The sequence below is a fragment of the Aphelocoma coerulescens genome, chromosome 1 (assembly GCF_041296385.1).
Source record: "Aphelocoma coerulescens isolate FSJ_1873_10779 chromosome 1, UR_Acoe_1.0, whole genome shotgun sequence".
NCBI lineage: Eukaryota > Metazoa > Chordata > Aves > Passeriformes > Corvidae > Aphelocoma > Aphelocoma coerulescens.
In genome coordinates, this window is record NC_091013.1 from 87492273 (window position 1) to 87508957 (window position 16685).

The 16685-nt window shown below is 37.6% G+C and overlaps 1 protein-coding gene across 8 annotated transcripts in view; it reads right to left on the minus strand.

The window, feature by feature from the left end:
• Positions 1 to 16685, minus strand: part of DLG2 (discs large MAGUK scaffold protein 2) — a 1009135-nt gene that overhangs the window by 259660 nt on the left and 732790 nt on the right. For all 8 annotated transcript variants that reach the window (XM_069015930.1, XM_069015936.1, XM_069015961.1 and 5 more), the window contains 2 exons: positions 9426 to 9570; positions 6072 to 6213 (listed from right to left, as the gene is read on the minus strand). In XM_069015930.1, coding sequence (XP_068872031.1) covers positions 6072 to 6213; positions 9426 to 9570 — 287 coding nt within the window. The remainder of the gene's footprint in view (positions 1 to 6071; positions 6214 to 9425; positions 9571 to 16685) is intronic.

Below are 16685 nucleotides of genomic sequence, written 5' to 3' on the forward strand. Positions count from 1 at the left end.
ACTTAATGGTTCTCTTTTCTCTCCCATCCAATTCTCAACACCTCTTCCCCATCCAGAAAATGCTATTTTGCACAGAAGCATGTAAAAAAAAATCAAACGTGCTTTACACAGCAAAAGAGATAACTCAGCTTTTTCATCCATGAATCTTTAATATCTAGCCAGAGTTAAATGTTAAAATGAATTTTTTATCAGCTGAAGCACAGAAGTTTGATATTACCATTATCTGAAGCTAAAAAGGAAGTAAAAACTCAAAATGGTGGTTCTTTATTTTTATGGAACTTTTCCTGTTGTTGTTCATTAAAGACAGAATAAATTACCATCTAAAAGCTACAGGATTTTTAGGCTATAATTTTAAGATTTCTGAAAATAGAAAGGCAGAAATATGCTAAAGAAAAAATTGTAACATCTCTCTGCTGTATTAGTAACACATGTTCCACAAAATGACTAAAACAAAAAATATCTTTTTCTTCTTACTACCATATAAAATTTGATTGGAATGCATCTCTACAGGTCATCTGATCCAATCTTGTGCTTGAATCAGGACTACTGACAACACTAGATTTTACCTAGCCAATTCTTAAAAATCTCAAAGGGTGGATATTTCATAGCCCTTCATAGCAAGCACTACTCTAGCACTATTCTATCCATCTCGTGTTTTAATTTCTTCTCAAATTCAAATCAGAACATCCAAAACCAGTGCTTGTGGCCATTGGTACTTCTCTACTCAGAAGAGTTTGGTTTCATAATCTTTGCTACTGAGTGCTTACAGGGTGCTCTTAGATTGACCCTTAATCTCCTCTTCACCACACTAAACAAGTCCCAACTCCCTCAACACCCTCCAACCTCCATGTGATTTAGGGGTCTCAGAATCTGTTGGACCCTCTCCACAGCCCTCCTGAAGTCAAAGAATGGGAATTGGTCAGAATCTTTCAAAAATAATGTATTTTTCTGCTGGCCATGCTTCTCTAAAGATAGCCTGGTATGCTGATTACCTGACTAGCAGTGAGAGTGCACTCCTGGGTCCATGTTCAGCTTGGTGCCTGCAGTAACGTCCAGGTCATTTTCAGTGAAGCTGCAATTCAGATGTTCATGACCTGCACAAGTGTGTGCAGCGCTTCCACCTGAGATGCAGCCTTCTTACTGAACTTTATGAGGTTTCTGCTGGCCAAGTCCTTGAGTATATCAAGATCCCTTTAGAATACAGCTCTGCCATTTGTCATGTTAACCACTCCCTCTTTATTATCCTCTTGAAATTTGCTGAGGGTGCACTGTGTGTCATGATCTAGGTCATTGATGAAGATATTCCCTGACGCCACAGGTATCTTGAGCTCCTCTGCTCATCACTGACCACTTGACAGATGCCAAGTGATGATCATTACCCTTTGAGCCTACTGGTTCAGTCAGTTACCAACTCAGTCTCTTCTCTTAGTCCAGTTTTCCCCAGCTTTCAAAGAGTGCTGTGGGAGACTGTGTCAAAAGCCTTACCAACACTATCGCATGCAAATGAGCATAGCCATGCTGGGAGAAGGATAATGAGCAAGGTAATACAGCACACAATCCAGGAGAAACCCAAAAGGCTATCCATAAGGTTTCCAAACCATTACAAACTGTATTTTCTTTCCAGCTATGATTAGCTGTGTATGTTCATCCAACACTTCCTCATGTTTGAATGAGAGGCTGTTGGAAGAGTTTTAAAGGGTGCTCCCCATGTCACAGCTTTTCCTGCCCACAGATGAGGTGTGAGAAATACCTTTGCAGCCACTCCCCGTGACAACTAGTGGAGAAAAGGAATCACCATGTGCCCCACAGCAGATCCCAGATGCACATTAGTGGGACCTATGACACAGGTCTGGTATGACTTTGGAGTTAGCTGTGTTTTCCCTCAGCAAAGAGGCATTCCTGCTCAAGGCAGCACCTGTGCTGTGGCCCTGCTTGGTGAAGGGCAGCCACTCCTCTCCCCTCATCCAAGCAGTTAGAAATTTCATCAGGAAGGGCAACCAGTCTGGACAAGCACACAAACTGCTTTTAATCAATCTATGCTGACTATTCCAATTATCTCCTGGGCCCTTAAGTGCCTGGCAAAGGTGTTGTTAAGTACTTCAGCTTTTTCTATACTATCTGTCACTACATAGACTTCCTTCCTATTCATCATCTTTTACCTTCCTCAAATTTTACCTTCAGTTTTGAAAGTAGCACACATCTGCAGAATCACTTTTATTTTCCTTTATGATCCTTTTAAGTCTTAGCTCAAATCAATCAGCTTCCTAATTTTGTCACTAAGCAGTCAAGCAATACCTGTTTATATCTTGCATTTTAAGTCATCAAAAAGGTCTTTGCTCAGCTATGAAGGCCTTCTGCTGAGTCCCCTCTCCTTTCTGCTCAACAAGATGGTTCCTCCCTGAGCTCTCAATAAGTTTTATTTAGAAATCATCCATCTTTCATGGGCCCTATGTTTCTGTGGCAGCATCCCAAGAGATTTTGCTAAGCAACTCTCCAAAAAGGCTGAAGTTTGCTCTTCTGAAATCTTAACAGTCATAACTTGCTGACTGTCTTTCCAGACTTCCTTTGAATCATGAACTAAGCCAACTCATGGTCAATCTGATCCCAGCTGTTATTTATCACAACCTTTGCCACGAGTTCTTCCCTTCTTATAGCAGCAGCTCAAGCAGAGAATTAATCCTGTTTCTCCCCTCTAGCAGCATCCCCAACAGGGAACGGTCAGCTACACTAATCAATGAATCCCCTGCACTGCCTGCACAACAATTTAATCTTACTAGGAAATAAAACAAGCAAGGTCTTACTTGCCATGTGTACTGATAGAATTATTTGACACATAATTTTCATCCACTTTTGATCCCACATTCTAGTAACCTGAACTTGTGTTGTTTTATCTCATTTAAAAAGTGATAATTGCTGTAAAAAATACAGGAAGGCAAAGTTTCCATTCTGAGTAAATTTACAATAAATCCAGAAAATTTGAAAAAAAATGAAGAAGCAAATTATGCCCATCACTGATAGCATTTTGTACCAATAACACATGCAACTTAAAAAAATTCAGTAACTAAGAGACAACATCCAGCTTTGCTAAAATTTATGGCTGAAGATGATTTTTTACTTTTCTATCCCTTGTGCTCAGATTATGTATAGACTGAACTGAATTTTTTTCAGGCACAGATTCAATATCAGACCAAAAAATACAAATTTTTATCAACAGAAACACTTGTTTTTGTTAGGAAAAATAGAATGTATTTAGGTAAAAAAACCCCTTGGAATGGGAATGAACAAACAAAAAAAATACAAAACCAAAAATCAGGAGGAAGTGGGCAAGACGAGTTGAATGTTCAACCATTTAAGCTTTACTGGTAGATTCATTATCACAAGTAAGGTAAAGGAAAGCTTGTCATCTGCCTCACTCGAATCACTTGTACAGAGAATTCCAAAATTGCAAAAGCCTTTTTTAGAGGAGAAGTTAGTGTTCCAAATATTTTTAGCTGGCATAAATGAAAATCTGCCAGAAGTGTTGCAAGACTGCATGGGTAGTAAATTTCCTTATGTGAGCACAATGTAAATTAGCCCTGTAAACCGATTACAGCAAGAACCAGGTAGTTTTAATGGGTAGCACTGCAGCAGTTGGCAAACATCTTAATTATAAAACATCTGAGAAAACCTAATTGTAAATGCTGCAATCAGGGCGTCTATAGGTTTTACTAAAGTTATCAATATGATAATTGAATTCCCAAAAGACTTTCTGAATTGGTCAGCCACAAAGACTTCCCAAATATCTTCTTATTTTGATGGCAGAATCATCAGCAAATCCTATGGCATTTGAGAGAAAGAGTGCATTCACTGTTCTGAGTTTATAGCGGTGAAAATGACTGTGAGAATTAACTGCTGCAGTTCAGTAGTCCCACTTGAATCAATAAACAATAATTAGACACATGGACATTAAAAAAACAACAATCTCAGCAGCATTCAAGGGTTAAATGGTTTGGTTTTTAAGGGCAGAGATTCTTAAGCCATTGTTGCCAGAGAAGAAAACTGGTCTCTGGCTCTTGTTTGGGTGTCTCTCAGATGTACGTGCATGTCCAGTGAGGAAATGCAGTGGCAAGAAGTGTCATTTGTCTCATGACTATGTTCATTTTCTCTTTGTGCTTTCGTTTCCTGATGTAGCATATAGATTATTATCACTAATGAAATGAAGCTCATAATAGCCCCCTCCATTTCAATAGGTCAGGGTTAACACTTGTTCAGAAATATGAGATTTCTGTCTGATTTGCTCTGTGGCATTCAGAGCCTGCTCCTATCACTTGACATCCTTATTTCTGCCAGTGCCACACATCTGTCACAGAAGGTCACGCTTGTAGACTCAGCCTCTCCTGTCTTTAGTGCCAAAGCCACAAGAAGACTTTGGATATCAGACCTTCATTAGGCAACACATTAACCTGGAAATCCAAATGGGAAGAAGAACACAGGAGAGAAGTATTTCACAGAATATATACAGCTTCTCTGGGCATTCATTTTTTCCCACAAATAATACAAAATGGACATTGGTGTGAATACCTCAGACAAGAAACCAACTGTGCCAGAATTTAATTTTTCTCTCAGGAGCTAAACCAGCACAACTAACTTGTTTAAAAACATTCTAAAAATATCAGCATAGGAATGCATCTTTATCCCTAAAAAAAGGTCAAAAGGACATCCTTATTAATTTTAATACATATCCTGCATGGTTCTTTGTAGGCTTTCTACTGGATATGTGCTAAACTATTGGGCTGAGAGTGTCACTGCTTTTCCTTCTACAACTATTTTTTCTTTTCTTGACTTTTTTTTTTTTCCCCCCCAGAAGTAACTAGGAAGTTAAAATCAGCTACATGGAACCCAAAGAAACACGACTAATAATACTTCTTTGTCACCTTACAAGCCTTCTAACTGTTTAAATGGTCTTCTAATTGCCAGGACAGCTTATCTCCCTTTTTAGGATTAATCCCTTAACTTTCTGTGACTTCGTGATGCCCTTAGCTATTATTTACTTTAAAGGCTGCAATTTTTTTGCTGTTTTTAAACTTTACTAACTCTTTCTCAGCAATAGTGGTGCTGACATCTCATTACAGACTAAGACAATTGAGCCCTAAAAGCTTATTGACAAAGCCTTCATCGTTGTAACCCAGGTATTTTAATATTGGTATTCTCCCTATATGTGGGTATTTGAGAAATTATGACATTGTTATTAGATCAGGTAAAACCTTGTTGCAGATTTAATGAAATTAATGCTTTAACTATTAATTAAAAATGCAACTTCTTGGAACCATTCAGGGAAAATTCATCCTAACTGAATGTCTCACAAGTTGAAGGAAATCCATTTCAGCTTTGCATCCTCAATCAAAACAAAGGAGAAACTCTTTTAGACAAGACAGGGAAGAAAGGTGTGGTTTCCACACAATTATGTCCTGATTAAACACTGTATCATGATTTAGTTACTCTGAATCTGTCTGATCCAACAAGTTAGGCTGCTTGAGATAGTAATCACATGCAGCAAGAAAAATGAAATGCAAATTAGTGGGTTATGAAGCTGATGAATATGTAAGTGGATGAGATTCTTTGACTTGCAAGACACAGCAAGTCAGGTTAGAGGACCAGAACAGCCTCCTCCTAGCACAAAAAAAAAAAAAAAAAAAAAAAAATCTCATTTTCTATGGCATTAGACATTATAATGAGGGCTCATTTTACAAACTGAACAACTTCTGTCTTCTAGGTGAATGGTAGTGCTCTTCAAACACAAAGATAAATACATACTATCTCATCAGTGACATTCAGTGCTCATCTAAAACAAGGCATGAAAGAACCCTCCCAGCCTTTTCCTATGTGTCTCTTCTACCTAGACATTAACTACACAGATACAATTCTGCTACTGTACTTCCATATAGTAGTCACAATTCTTTGGGGATTATTTAAAAAAAAAAAATCTGAATAGAAATGTACAGTATGCTGTATTCTATTAGAGATGCACTGAATGATTTACTTATGTCCTTTGCAGTTGCATGAAAGGCAACAAATAAAGAGAAGCATCTGACCTGGTGTAGTCGTCCTCCACAAGCATGTGCTTTGGAATGGGTGAGTATCTTCCTGGTGAGATAGGGGCCAGGGATGCCTTGTACTCTAAAGTGCCATTGTTTCCAGAAGAGAGTATATGATTTTCCATTGGTGGAGAATAAGCTGAAGGTAAAAAATGAACATTTCTAGTCAGCAACTTTCACGTTTCATTAGATGTCACAAGAACATAATTTTTTTTAAGTACCAAGAACATGTTCGATACTGTATATAAGACCAAAACAAACAATCCTTGTTTGAGAGAGCTTAAAATACAACAAGAAAGAATTAACAGCTGGAGTTTTGCTGAAAATAATAATAATAATAATAATAATAATAATAATAGTAGTAGTAGTAGTAGTAGTAGTAGTAGTAATAGTAATGCTGGCTCATTTGCAGGGATTTACTCTTTAGAGGATACTTAGTTCCTGAGAGGGAGCTTGAATATGATCTCCTATTTGGGAGACAGGAGACATTTTCTTCCCTTCGGACTAACCTGCAGAAGGAAATGCAATTAGGAAAGAAGGGGATTAAAAGCACACTCCTCTTTTTGCCTCCAGTGTGCAGCAATGGGAGTAATATAATAAGAACTCAATGCAGGATAAGAGCAGGAATTTTATGTGTGGCAAGAATTATGTATACATTCAAAGCTGTGATCTACCAAAGGTGCTCAAATCTCCAATATAACTGAAATTTCAGTATCAACATAAATGGCATTTAGACCACAGTAAATCTGTATACTTAAAAGAGAAAATGGATGCAAATCTCTTACCTACTAATGATTAATGATGAAAGTTACAGGACTGTGTTGTCTGTCTATATATTATATTTGCAGTTTTTTTGTTTATGTGCTTTTTGCTATTCTGAAGTTATCTGGGACATTTATGAGTGGAGAGATGCAGTAATAGTTGTATTCTATCTAGTTAATTTAATCAGAAAAAGAAATGATAAATAGAAAAAACATGCTTCTGCAATGAGCTGTGATTAATTTTCTCACAAGAGGAAGACAGCTAAACTTTCTAGCATTAGTTTCAGTCTTTTTTTCAGATGCTGAGATACAGAATGCTTCAAAGCAAAATCTCTCTACAGGGAAAGGCCATTATGCATTCTGAAATACTCTGAACATGTAGGTATAATGAAAGGTTCCCTGAGGATAAATGAATCTGTATGCACCAACAGCTCGGGAAGGGCTACTGCAAATCTTTTCAACCTTTACTCTCCCTCTGGAATTACTTCTGTCTTCTCATATGCTGCTGATCTATAATCTGACATAATAAACCACACTGTTTTAGAACTCCGAAATTATTATTTTGAAAGTATGATAAAGCTGGGGATTGGATAGGGACATTTAGCATTTTTACTTCCTGGGCTTTGCTAAGATCCAGACCAGACTGCTACTGAACAACATGATTGCCATCTGTCATAACATTTGCTAACTAAATAGGCATCCTCAGCATGGCTGAGCATACCACTGACATGCATGTTACAAAACCTTCCCTTCTGTTTTCATGGAGCAGGCTGAATAAGGAAGACTTGGGATATTTAGTTTTTTCCTCCACTTTGTCTATGCACAATAGCAACACTGAAAAAGTGCAGAAAAATTTAAATCCTTAGCATTTACTGCTCTCAGTAAATTTCCCCACCCTTTGCCTTAAGTGCCTACAGAATTATTAGCAGGAAATCAAGTGTGTGGATGTGGATCAATTGCTGAAGCTCTTGTCAAAAATTAAATTTCCATCCAGTTTGGTCCCTGTTGGTAGTTGAACCCAAGGCAGACAGTTTTTAATGAACAACTAATGAAGAAAGGGAGTTTCAGTAATGAACTGTTAAGACTAATGGGCACCAGTGGTATAGAGAGCTGCAGCTGAAATGTTAAGATTGCTGTGAATGATAAGGGAATGGCAACGCCTGGGTATGGACACCAGCAGGACTGGCAGGAGGGGTATAAGAATGGCATGTATCAATAAAGCTAGATTCACCAGTAAGTCATCAATACTCAATATATTATTACATGTAACTTGCCAGGAAAGCCTAAACCCAAACTAAAACAAATACTCAAGCCATTAAGAGATGGTGGTGGGAGATAAAGACTAGGTTGGAGCCTAGGACACTCAGATAAGGAGACAGCAGAGATGTGAGTAAATCCTAAAGACATGCATAGTAGGGACAGATGGCAGAGACAGAAGATCCTTATATTGCTGTCATCTCCTTAAGAGTACAAAAATCACTCCATCAAGGAGGTTGCCAATATAAAAAGCTGTATGTGTATGATAAGGACTCTACAGCCAGCCACCTACCCTTGTGCATGGTCACCTCAGGGAGTCCTGGGGATGCACCTGGATGCACATCTTTCTAATGGAACGCTGGACATGAGCCTAGATGCTTCTGAGTGCATGGATATGACAGTCTGATTGAAATCAGTTTTAAAATGAGGACGTCTTCCCTTCCTATGGAATACTTCACTGAGTTTTACCATATTATTGAAACAAATTTTCCTACAACAGAGTGTGCGCTGAATGCAAGGACAAATAAGGCCTTTGTCCTCTGCAAAAAAATAAAAGCCAGCTGAACATATATAAAGTTAATGGATAGACTGAGAATAAAGCAAAGTGGACCAGTGATTTATGGATTCTTCACTATGAAGGTAGTGAAGCACTGGAACAGAGAAGCCAGGGATATCCCATCCCTGGAAGTGCTCAAGGCCAGGCTGGATGGGGTTCTGAGCAACTTAGTCTAGTGGAAGGTGCCCCTGCCCATGGCAGGGGGAGTTTAACTAGATGGTCTTTAAGGTCCCTTCCACCCCAAACCATTCAATGACTCCACGAATTCGGTATCTGCAGAAAATAGGTAAAGTTTTGTAAGTAGAGCAGTGATTTTTACATTCCAGTAAAATATTTTATTCAAATACGAGATGTATTTGCCTCAGGCTTCTACTAAGTTTGTACAAGATGGTTTGCTGCTTGTTCCAATTTTTCAGTGGACAGAGGACTCCAGGCTACAAATCGAATCATATTTCAACATACATTTGCATATACTTATTGCTGTAATTTTCACAAGATTTACAGTTCAGTCTGATCACCTGGACAATGGCTAACTGGAACCAGCACAGCCGTACATCTTCTACATTGCTACTTTTGCTGCAAAAATACTTTAGCAGAGCTATATTATTTGCAATATTTCTTGAGTGTAGCATACTTAGGTGGCAATAAACATTTCATTTTTGTAGCCTTCCAAGCTGTTTCATAAACTTTAATGGGGTACTTTGAACAAGCTATGAAAAAATACAATCAACTGACAAACTGATATCTCTTGTAAAATAAGTTGCAGAAGTCACTTACAGTGAGTAATATCTGGTGGGCCATATGGATCTGTCATGTAAATGGTGGTGGGCTTTCCAACTTTCAGATACACTACATCTGATGTGTTCTTCAGTATCGCTACTGCCTCTTCATGGGTAACTTCTTCTAAACTGTAATTATTTACCTTAGAGGAGAAATCAGACAGTTGAGTTGGAATGCAGAAACAGACAAAAAAAATGACAAAGCCTTACAGTTTTCAAAAAGTTGGGAACACTGCTCTAAACAAAAAGCACTAAAGATCATAGAAACAATACTGCTGCAAGGTAGAAAATACAGTTTTCTTAGCACATGCATATTCAAAGACTAATGTAGCAATATTGATACACAGAATCAAAATGGGTCAAGAAGGCAATATTGTTTTTGACAATAGAAAAGTCCTTTCTGATGTTCTGTTACTGGTATAATCACTAATATAAAACTATATTTAATAATAATTTTGTAACACTACATCAGTTACAGAAACTGTCTACATTATTTGACCTAACAAAATAAACTTCCTAATTCATCTCTTAGCCTCCATAGCTGGGGCCTTAGAAATACCCAACACCCCAAATCTTTCCATCACTGATATGGCATTGACCATTGAAATAATGAGACGTAAAAAGCAGCATATAGAATACTTATGAAGTGCAGGAATTGAAAAAGGGCAGTGCTGGATGGGGAAAAGGTATTTTTCAGTCTGAAAGTTTGTCAGTTTTCCAGAAGCACAGAAAAAAGACATTGAAAAAGTAAGAGAATGTAGTACTAGTTCTATGATTTTTTAGGAAAGAAAAACACTTAAGCAAGGATAAGAGTAGAGGACTACAGATAAAATAGGGAAGGAAATGGTGGCAGTAAGCTTTGCCTACTTATGCTTTACTCCCACAGAAAGAAAATCAAAAGGAAAGTGTCAGAAGTGGTTTATTGTAGAGGCATATAAAATTTATTCACTTATAAATCCACTATATCCACAGAATGTCAACAATAGGTTGTTCTCCTATAAACAGAACCATGAGTGTTCCCTGCCACAAAAAATATAAACCTCTTGAATAGAGAAATTATAGGATAAGGGAAAAAAATAAGGGGTGCAGATCCAGGTTTCAGGCATGTGGTGTAAGCCAACAGAAATAAGAGAATCACAGAATACCTTCAGTTGGAAAGGACCCATAAGGATCATTGAGTCCAACTCCTGCTCCTCACAGTACTGCCTACAACTGAACCATATGACTAAAAGCATCGTCCAGCCGCTCCTTGAATTCTGGCAGGCGTGGTGCTGTGACCACTTCCCTGGGGAGCCTGTTCCAGTGACCTACATTTCACACTGAATGTTGTACATGAAAAAATTCATTGTCATTTAAATTGCCATCCTCCAACTTCCATAGTTACTGCAAGGATTCCTTTTAAAATTATGCAAGATGGAAGCAGAAGTTCCTCCTCACTATAGTATCACATAACAGTTAATCACAGAAATAAACAGACTCCTTCTAGGGAATTCAGTATCAATAAATTATCAGAAACCTGACTGTGGTAATAAGCAACTGCCAAAGGGTTTGGCAACTGGAAAGAAATCCAGCTATTATGAATCACTGGACTCTTCATATTCAGACAATTTCATCATCACCAAGAAAAAATGATTGTTATTGGACAGTATTGCTGAATGTAAGGATTCTTTTTAAGCTTTTTCCTTGTATAATGCTCAGGCTTGGTTTTAAGGTTAATTAAAAGAGACAGTGGCAGGTATATTATGATAATTTGACATGAAGAGCAGTGATAGAGCCTAACACTCAGAAGGGAGCTGCTGACAGGTTATGCTGTATTTTGACAGGTCTTCTATTTAAACAAAAATCTTATACCTAACTTCTATATATTTCTCTATCTTTCTTTGTTATGAAGAGCAGTAACTTACATATACACCTTTAATAAATAAATGTCTTAAATTAATAGGCCCACAGGAAGAAGAAGTGACTGAAATTATGCTTTTCTTGTTTATGTGTTTCAAAACTGCCAGACACTTCAGATTCACACATTTTAGAAATATGACCACAAGGTTATCCTTTACCTCTTCTCCTTCCCACGCTGTCTGTACATTGTATCTACCTTTTTTTGTTTCATCCTAAGTTTTTTTGAAGTAGAGAAAAATCTCACATAATCTCACCCACTATACAGCTGCTGTAAAAAAATGTTCTCAGTCAAAAAGAGACACAAAATAAAATATCTTAGCACTGTCTGGATTTTGACTTTTTGGGCTTTTTAGAAGTGAATAAAAACAATTAAAACACAAATTGACTTGATGCAATTTTTTTTCCAAAGCCGCTGGGTTTTGGTTTTTTGGGTTTTTTTTGTAAATCTAGTTGATAAAAACCCATCACAAGAGACTTGGATGTCGCGGTTGTGCAGTAAAGAAGACAAAAAGCCATTTTAGAAACAGAAAGTAAAGTATGATACATAGAAAACTTACATTTGCTATGGCAGGTCCTACATCTTAACATTACGGGACAGATATTTTACCAACACTGTACAAATTACTGAAACCTGGAAGTTAAGACTTAAAGAGTCCAAGCAATTCTAAACTACGATTTAACATCTATGCAGTTCAGCATTGTGTTTATACACTTAAAGATCCTAGAGTTCATGACAAAGTTTATGTAAAATTAATTTTGTCCTGGACTGCTCAGTTCTCAGTAAACAAAGAAATAAAGAAAGACTCAAGGTACATCAAGAGAAAATAAACAAACAAACAAGCTTGTTGATTCATTCATAAAAAAGACAACCCTCAGTGGTGCCATAAGGTCTCTTTTAAGTGGGAGCTCTTTGAGAAGGAGATAAGATCACCCTCCTTAGCCATTTGGCAACATCTGCTTAGAGTTGCAGTACATAAAATGTACAGTGCATTTCCAGGTTTCCTTCCGAAGGCAGTGCTTGCTCTGGATCTACAATTCCCATTAATAATCCCAGGTGCATCAATCAATATATTTTCTGCTTTTTGACCATAAAACAGTGATCATAAATGAAGACATCTGTATGTATTCTGATATACAAAAAACTTGAATACTTATAAGAATTCTATTTTTAACACCCCGCCCCCCCCCCCCCCCCAGATATTATTGCAAGATGACTGTAGTATGCAATTTTTTCTATAAGGGGATCTCTGGACATCATTCCTTAAAACATAGTAGAGAGATGATAAAAATTAGGAAACATGATGTTGTAGCTGTTTTTTTATGGTAAGATTTACATATAGAGAAAAATCTCTCAATTGCCAAGAGAGACTATTGGTTGAGCTCTTTCTTGTTTGCATAAAAGATGCTTATTTTAACAGAATTTCAAGTACTAAATCTGTTTTTTTTGGTGGTTTTGGCCCAATAAATGCATGGTAGCAAAGTTTTACTTCTTCATGTTGAGATGAACCTATATCTTTTTGCATATAGCTTGCAAAAAAAAGGGTTGAGTTAGAGGTAAAGAAGATAAAGAGTGGGAGATGTGCACAAAGTAAGAAATCAAAGTGTAGATGCCATGCAATCCTCTGAGAGGCTGAATTTTAGTGCAGAAGGGCTGACTTAAATCTGAGTGGGTAGAATGGGTACTGCATGCCAACTTTCTGGATCTAAGAAGCCAATTTACGTAGCAACTAATTAAAGGGGGAAAAAACCCCTAAGGCAAATGCCAGAAAAGATATTTATCTGTGTGGTCAGTTTAGTCACAAAGTTGTACATTTGAGACACAAAATGCTGTGACAGGAGCCAAAGGAAAGGAGTCAGAAGGAAAATAGGCATGGAATAAGTGGGGCTTTTCTAATAGGAAAAATTCCCTGCAGTGAAAATTTAAAAATGCAAACAGCACCTGAAGGAAAAAAAAATAGGAAAGCTTTTTCTTTAAATAGAAGTATGTGATATAAAGACATACTGATAATATGAGAAACAAATAAGGGAAAGAAATAATATAGCAGTAGAGAAGGAAATTAAAGATACAAGTCCAATCAAAGAAGTTATTTGAGTGATGGGGGAAATCAATAGAAATGGTGCCAAAGATATAAAAAGACTGGTTTTTTTTCTTTTCCCCTAAATAGCATAATCAGGGCAATGAAATATAAATCTAAGCAAGAATGTTTTATTTGGAAGTTTTCCTAGATTCATATTGGAAATCAAAAGTTCTGAAAAGCAGCCAGAAAACCTTAGAATCCCCAAAATGACTGTACAAGTGCTCTAAAGAATAATTTTATTCACAACAATATAAGCTGATATGAGAATAAGAGCTCTGGAGGAATAAGTCTGTCTTATTTAATTTTTCTTTTTTAAAGGGGATTCATTCATTGCCTCTATTGATTTAGGCTAAGGAAGATTTGATTCACTCAGAGAATGAGACATAAGGGTGATCTTTACCTTACAAGTGGTAATGTTTGCTTTTCTGTAATATTTGACTTTTCATTCAGACAGTAGTGGATTTGCCTGAGTGAACATATGCCAGTAAACACCTGCAACCTGCCAGCTGTAAATCTAGAATGCTGATGGCCTTTTTAAAAACTCACTCTGACATAAAAGGCTGCAAAAAGTGAAGTGCTTTCCAGTGCTGAAGGCTAACCATTTGTACTAAGGATATAAATCTCTTTGCATTAACTAAATACTTATAATTCCATGAACTTGTTAGTTGCACAAATGCTGGACAGTTTTCTAAAAGAGGATCCCACAAAGACAGCCAAAATCACTTTAAAAGGACACCTCAGATCAGAACCAAATGCTAATCTAGATGCCTTTTGAATTACATGCTCTGATTTTATGCACTTTAATACAAATGTGATCCTGCATTTACTCACAATCTGGAAGAAACAGATACTGGTAGGGGAGCCTATAAGGAACACATCAACAACTGCACAATGACAATACCACTGCATGAAATTACTAGAAAATAACACTTTTTCAGAATGGAATTGGATGGAAAGCAAGCATTTCTGAAAATGAAAGTGACTCCTGTTTTTTCCTCATGTTTTCATCAAGAAAACAGAATCAAATTAAATCTCCTGTTATATACAATCACTGATCTCTGTGACTACATGGGCCAAGATATGCCCCAAACATGCAAGGGTATTTTGGTATAGGAGATGTATTTTAGAAAAGCTCATAGTTATTAAAGATAAATACTAATTTTTTTAATAAACCCTAATGGTTTTAGTATTTTCCCTGAAAAATGCCTTGCTTCTAGCCATTAGTGTTGTCATATACTAGTAAAACCACACAGTTTTATACTGATCTCTCATTTTATTCATTCTCTAGATAACTAACTCTTCCAAAGTAAGATGGTGGTATGAGATTAAAAAAAAGTAATTATTATCTGAGTTGTAATAACTGAAACAATTTTTCAGCTTTTCCTGATCATCAATAGCAGTGACCTTGAGCAGGTGAGAAGTGCATCATGTTTGGGGGTGACACTTCATTTCACTGTGAGATACTCTAAGGCAGGACTGCCATAGACTGTAAGAAGGGCCTGAAGAAGACTTTATGTTCAGCAGGAGGAAACAGTAAGTCCTGCCCCTGGCACAGGCTAACCCCCATCAATAGCACAGGCTGGGCACTGACAGCCTGGCACCATCTCTACGGAAAAGTGCTTGGGGCTCCTGATGGATGGCAAGCTGGGCATGAGCCAGCTGTGTGTCCTGGCAGCAAAGAGGTCAACAGCACCCTGGGCTGGATGAGCAGGAGCAGAGGTTGGAGAACCAGCAAAGGATTATTCCCCAATAGCCCATGCTCATCAGCCTGTACCTGGAAACTGTGTTCAGGTTTGGTTCCTGCACTGTAGGAAAAATAACAAAAGGAGGCAAGTTGAGAGGTGTGCTACTGGGATGCTTGGGGATCTGGTGAGGAGAATACGAGGGATCTCGGTGTTCTCAGCCTGGAGAAGCGGTTCCTCTGAAGACAACTAATAACAGACCCCCAGTGCTTATAGGAAGATCATCAAGGCAGAGCTAAGCTTTTCAGAGTCACATGTAGTAAAAGGATGAGTGACAGCAGGAAGATGTTGAAACAAGAGAGGGTCAAACAGGTTATCAGGAAAAGTATTTTGCTCAGGAGGACAGCTGAGCTGTGGAACAGGTTTCCTAGAAAGCCTCTGCAAACTCCATCCTTGGAGATTTTTGAGATTCAATTGGATAAATCCCCAAGCAACCCTGTCTGGCCTTATAGCTGACTCTGAATTACCATGTTGGTCTGTGATGCTCTCTGTATATGATTTACTTTTCCTCCTTTCCCGAGGAGAGAGAAGTGACCTCTCTGAGACACCCACTGCAGTGGGATTCTCACCACTGGCATTACCACCAGCAGAAGGAGACATTACTACAGGCATTACCACCAGAACACAGTGAGGGAGTATTTTTCTCCTAGCTGTAAGTCTTCAGAGGAGAGCTCTGGTCTTCTCCTTTCATGCATACCTAGAAAAAACACTCAGTTTTTGGGTTAAACATGCTTTCACCAGTAATCTTCCAAACAGGTACCTCGGGCTTATCATACAATGGAGCATTTTCCTGCGCAAGTGCTCAGGAGTACTAAGTGCAGGCTTAGTGCCACAGAAACATAACTGCCTAACACGTCCTTGTACAGATTTCACAATAATCACAATGTATTATTTACATAATACATCTTCTGAAATGCTTACCACACTATGGCCAATTTTCATTTAATAACAGTAGGGTTATCAAGCTGCAAAATGCTCAGGTGGCCCCTTCTTGTTTTACATTTCAATAATTTCAATATTAGTTTTGATTTTGAATCTACACTTTTATTACATCTTAAATTTAAATTACTTTGATTTGCACATTCTTCACGACCTGAAAGCATTTCACACAAAATTATCAGAACGCAGATACAAAAATTAAACAAGCTACCCAGCAGCTGCTGAGAATTCCAGAAGGATGACAAATCTCTTAAAGTCTATAGAGAAATGATGGAAAAAACCAAAGATCAAGGAAGGATGCACTACTGAGAAGGAAAAAATGAAAAAGAGGAACTGTTCAAATGTATAATCAATAAGAAATCAGTGAAGCAGGACTGTATAGATGACAAGGGTAATATTGTGTTGAAACACTGCCAAAAGAAAGTAATTAATTCTTTCACTCACTATTCATAAAGGAACATGAAGTTAATGCCATGAAATGACAGATAATTCACAAATTAGGACAGAAAAATACTGAAGGTACAGAAGTTATAAACAAATCAGGGTGTCTTGTTGGAGAGAATCAGGAAACATGGCTGCAATCTGCATGAATTTTAGAAA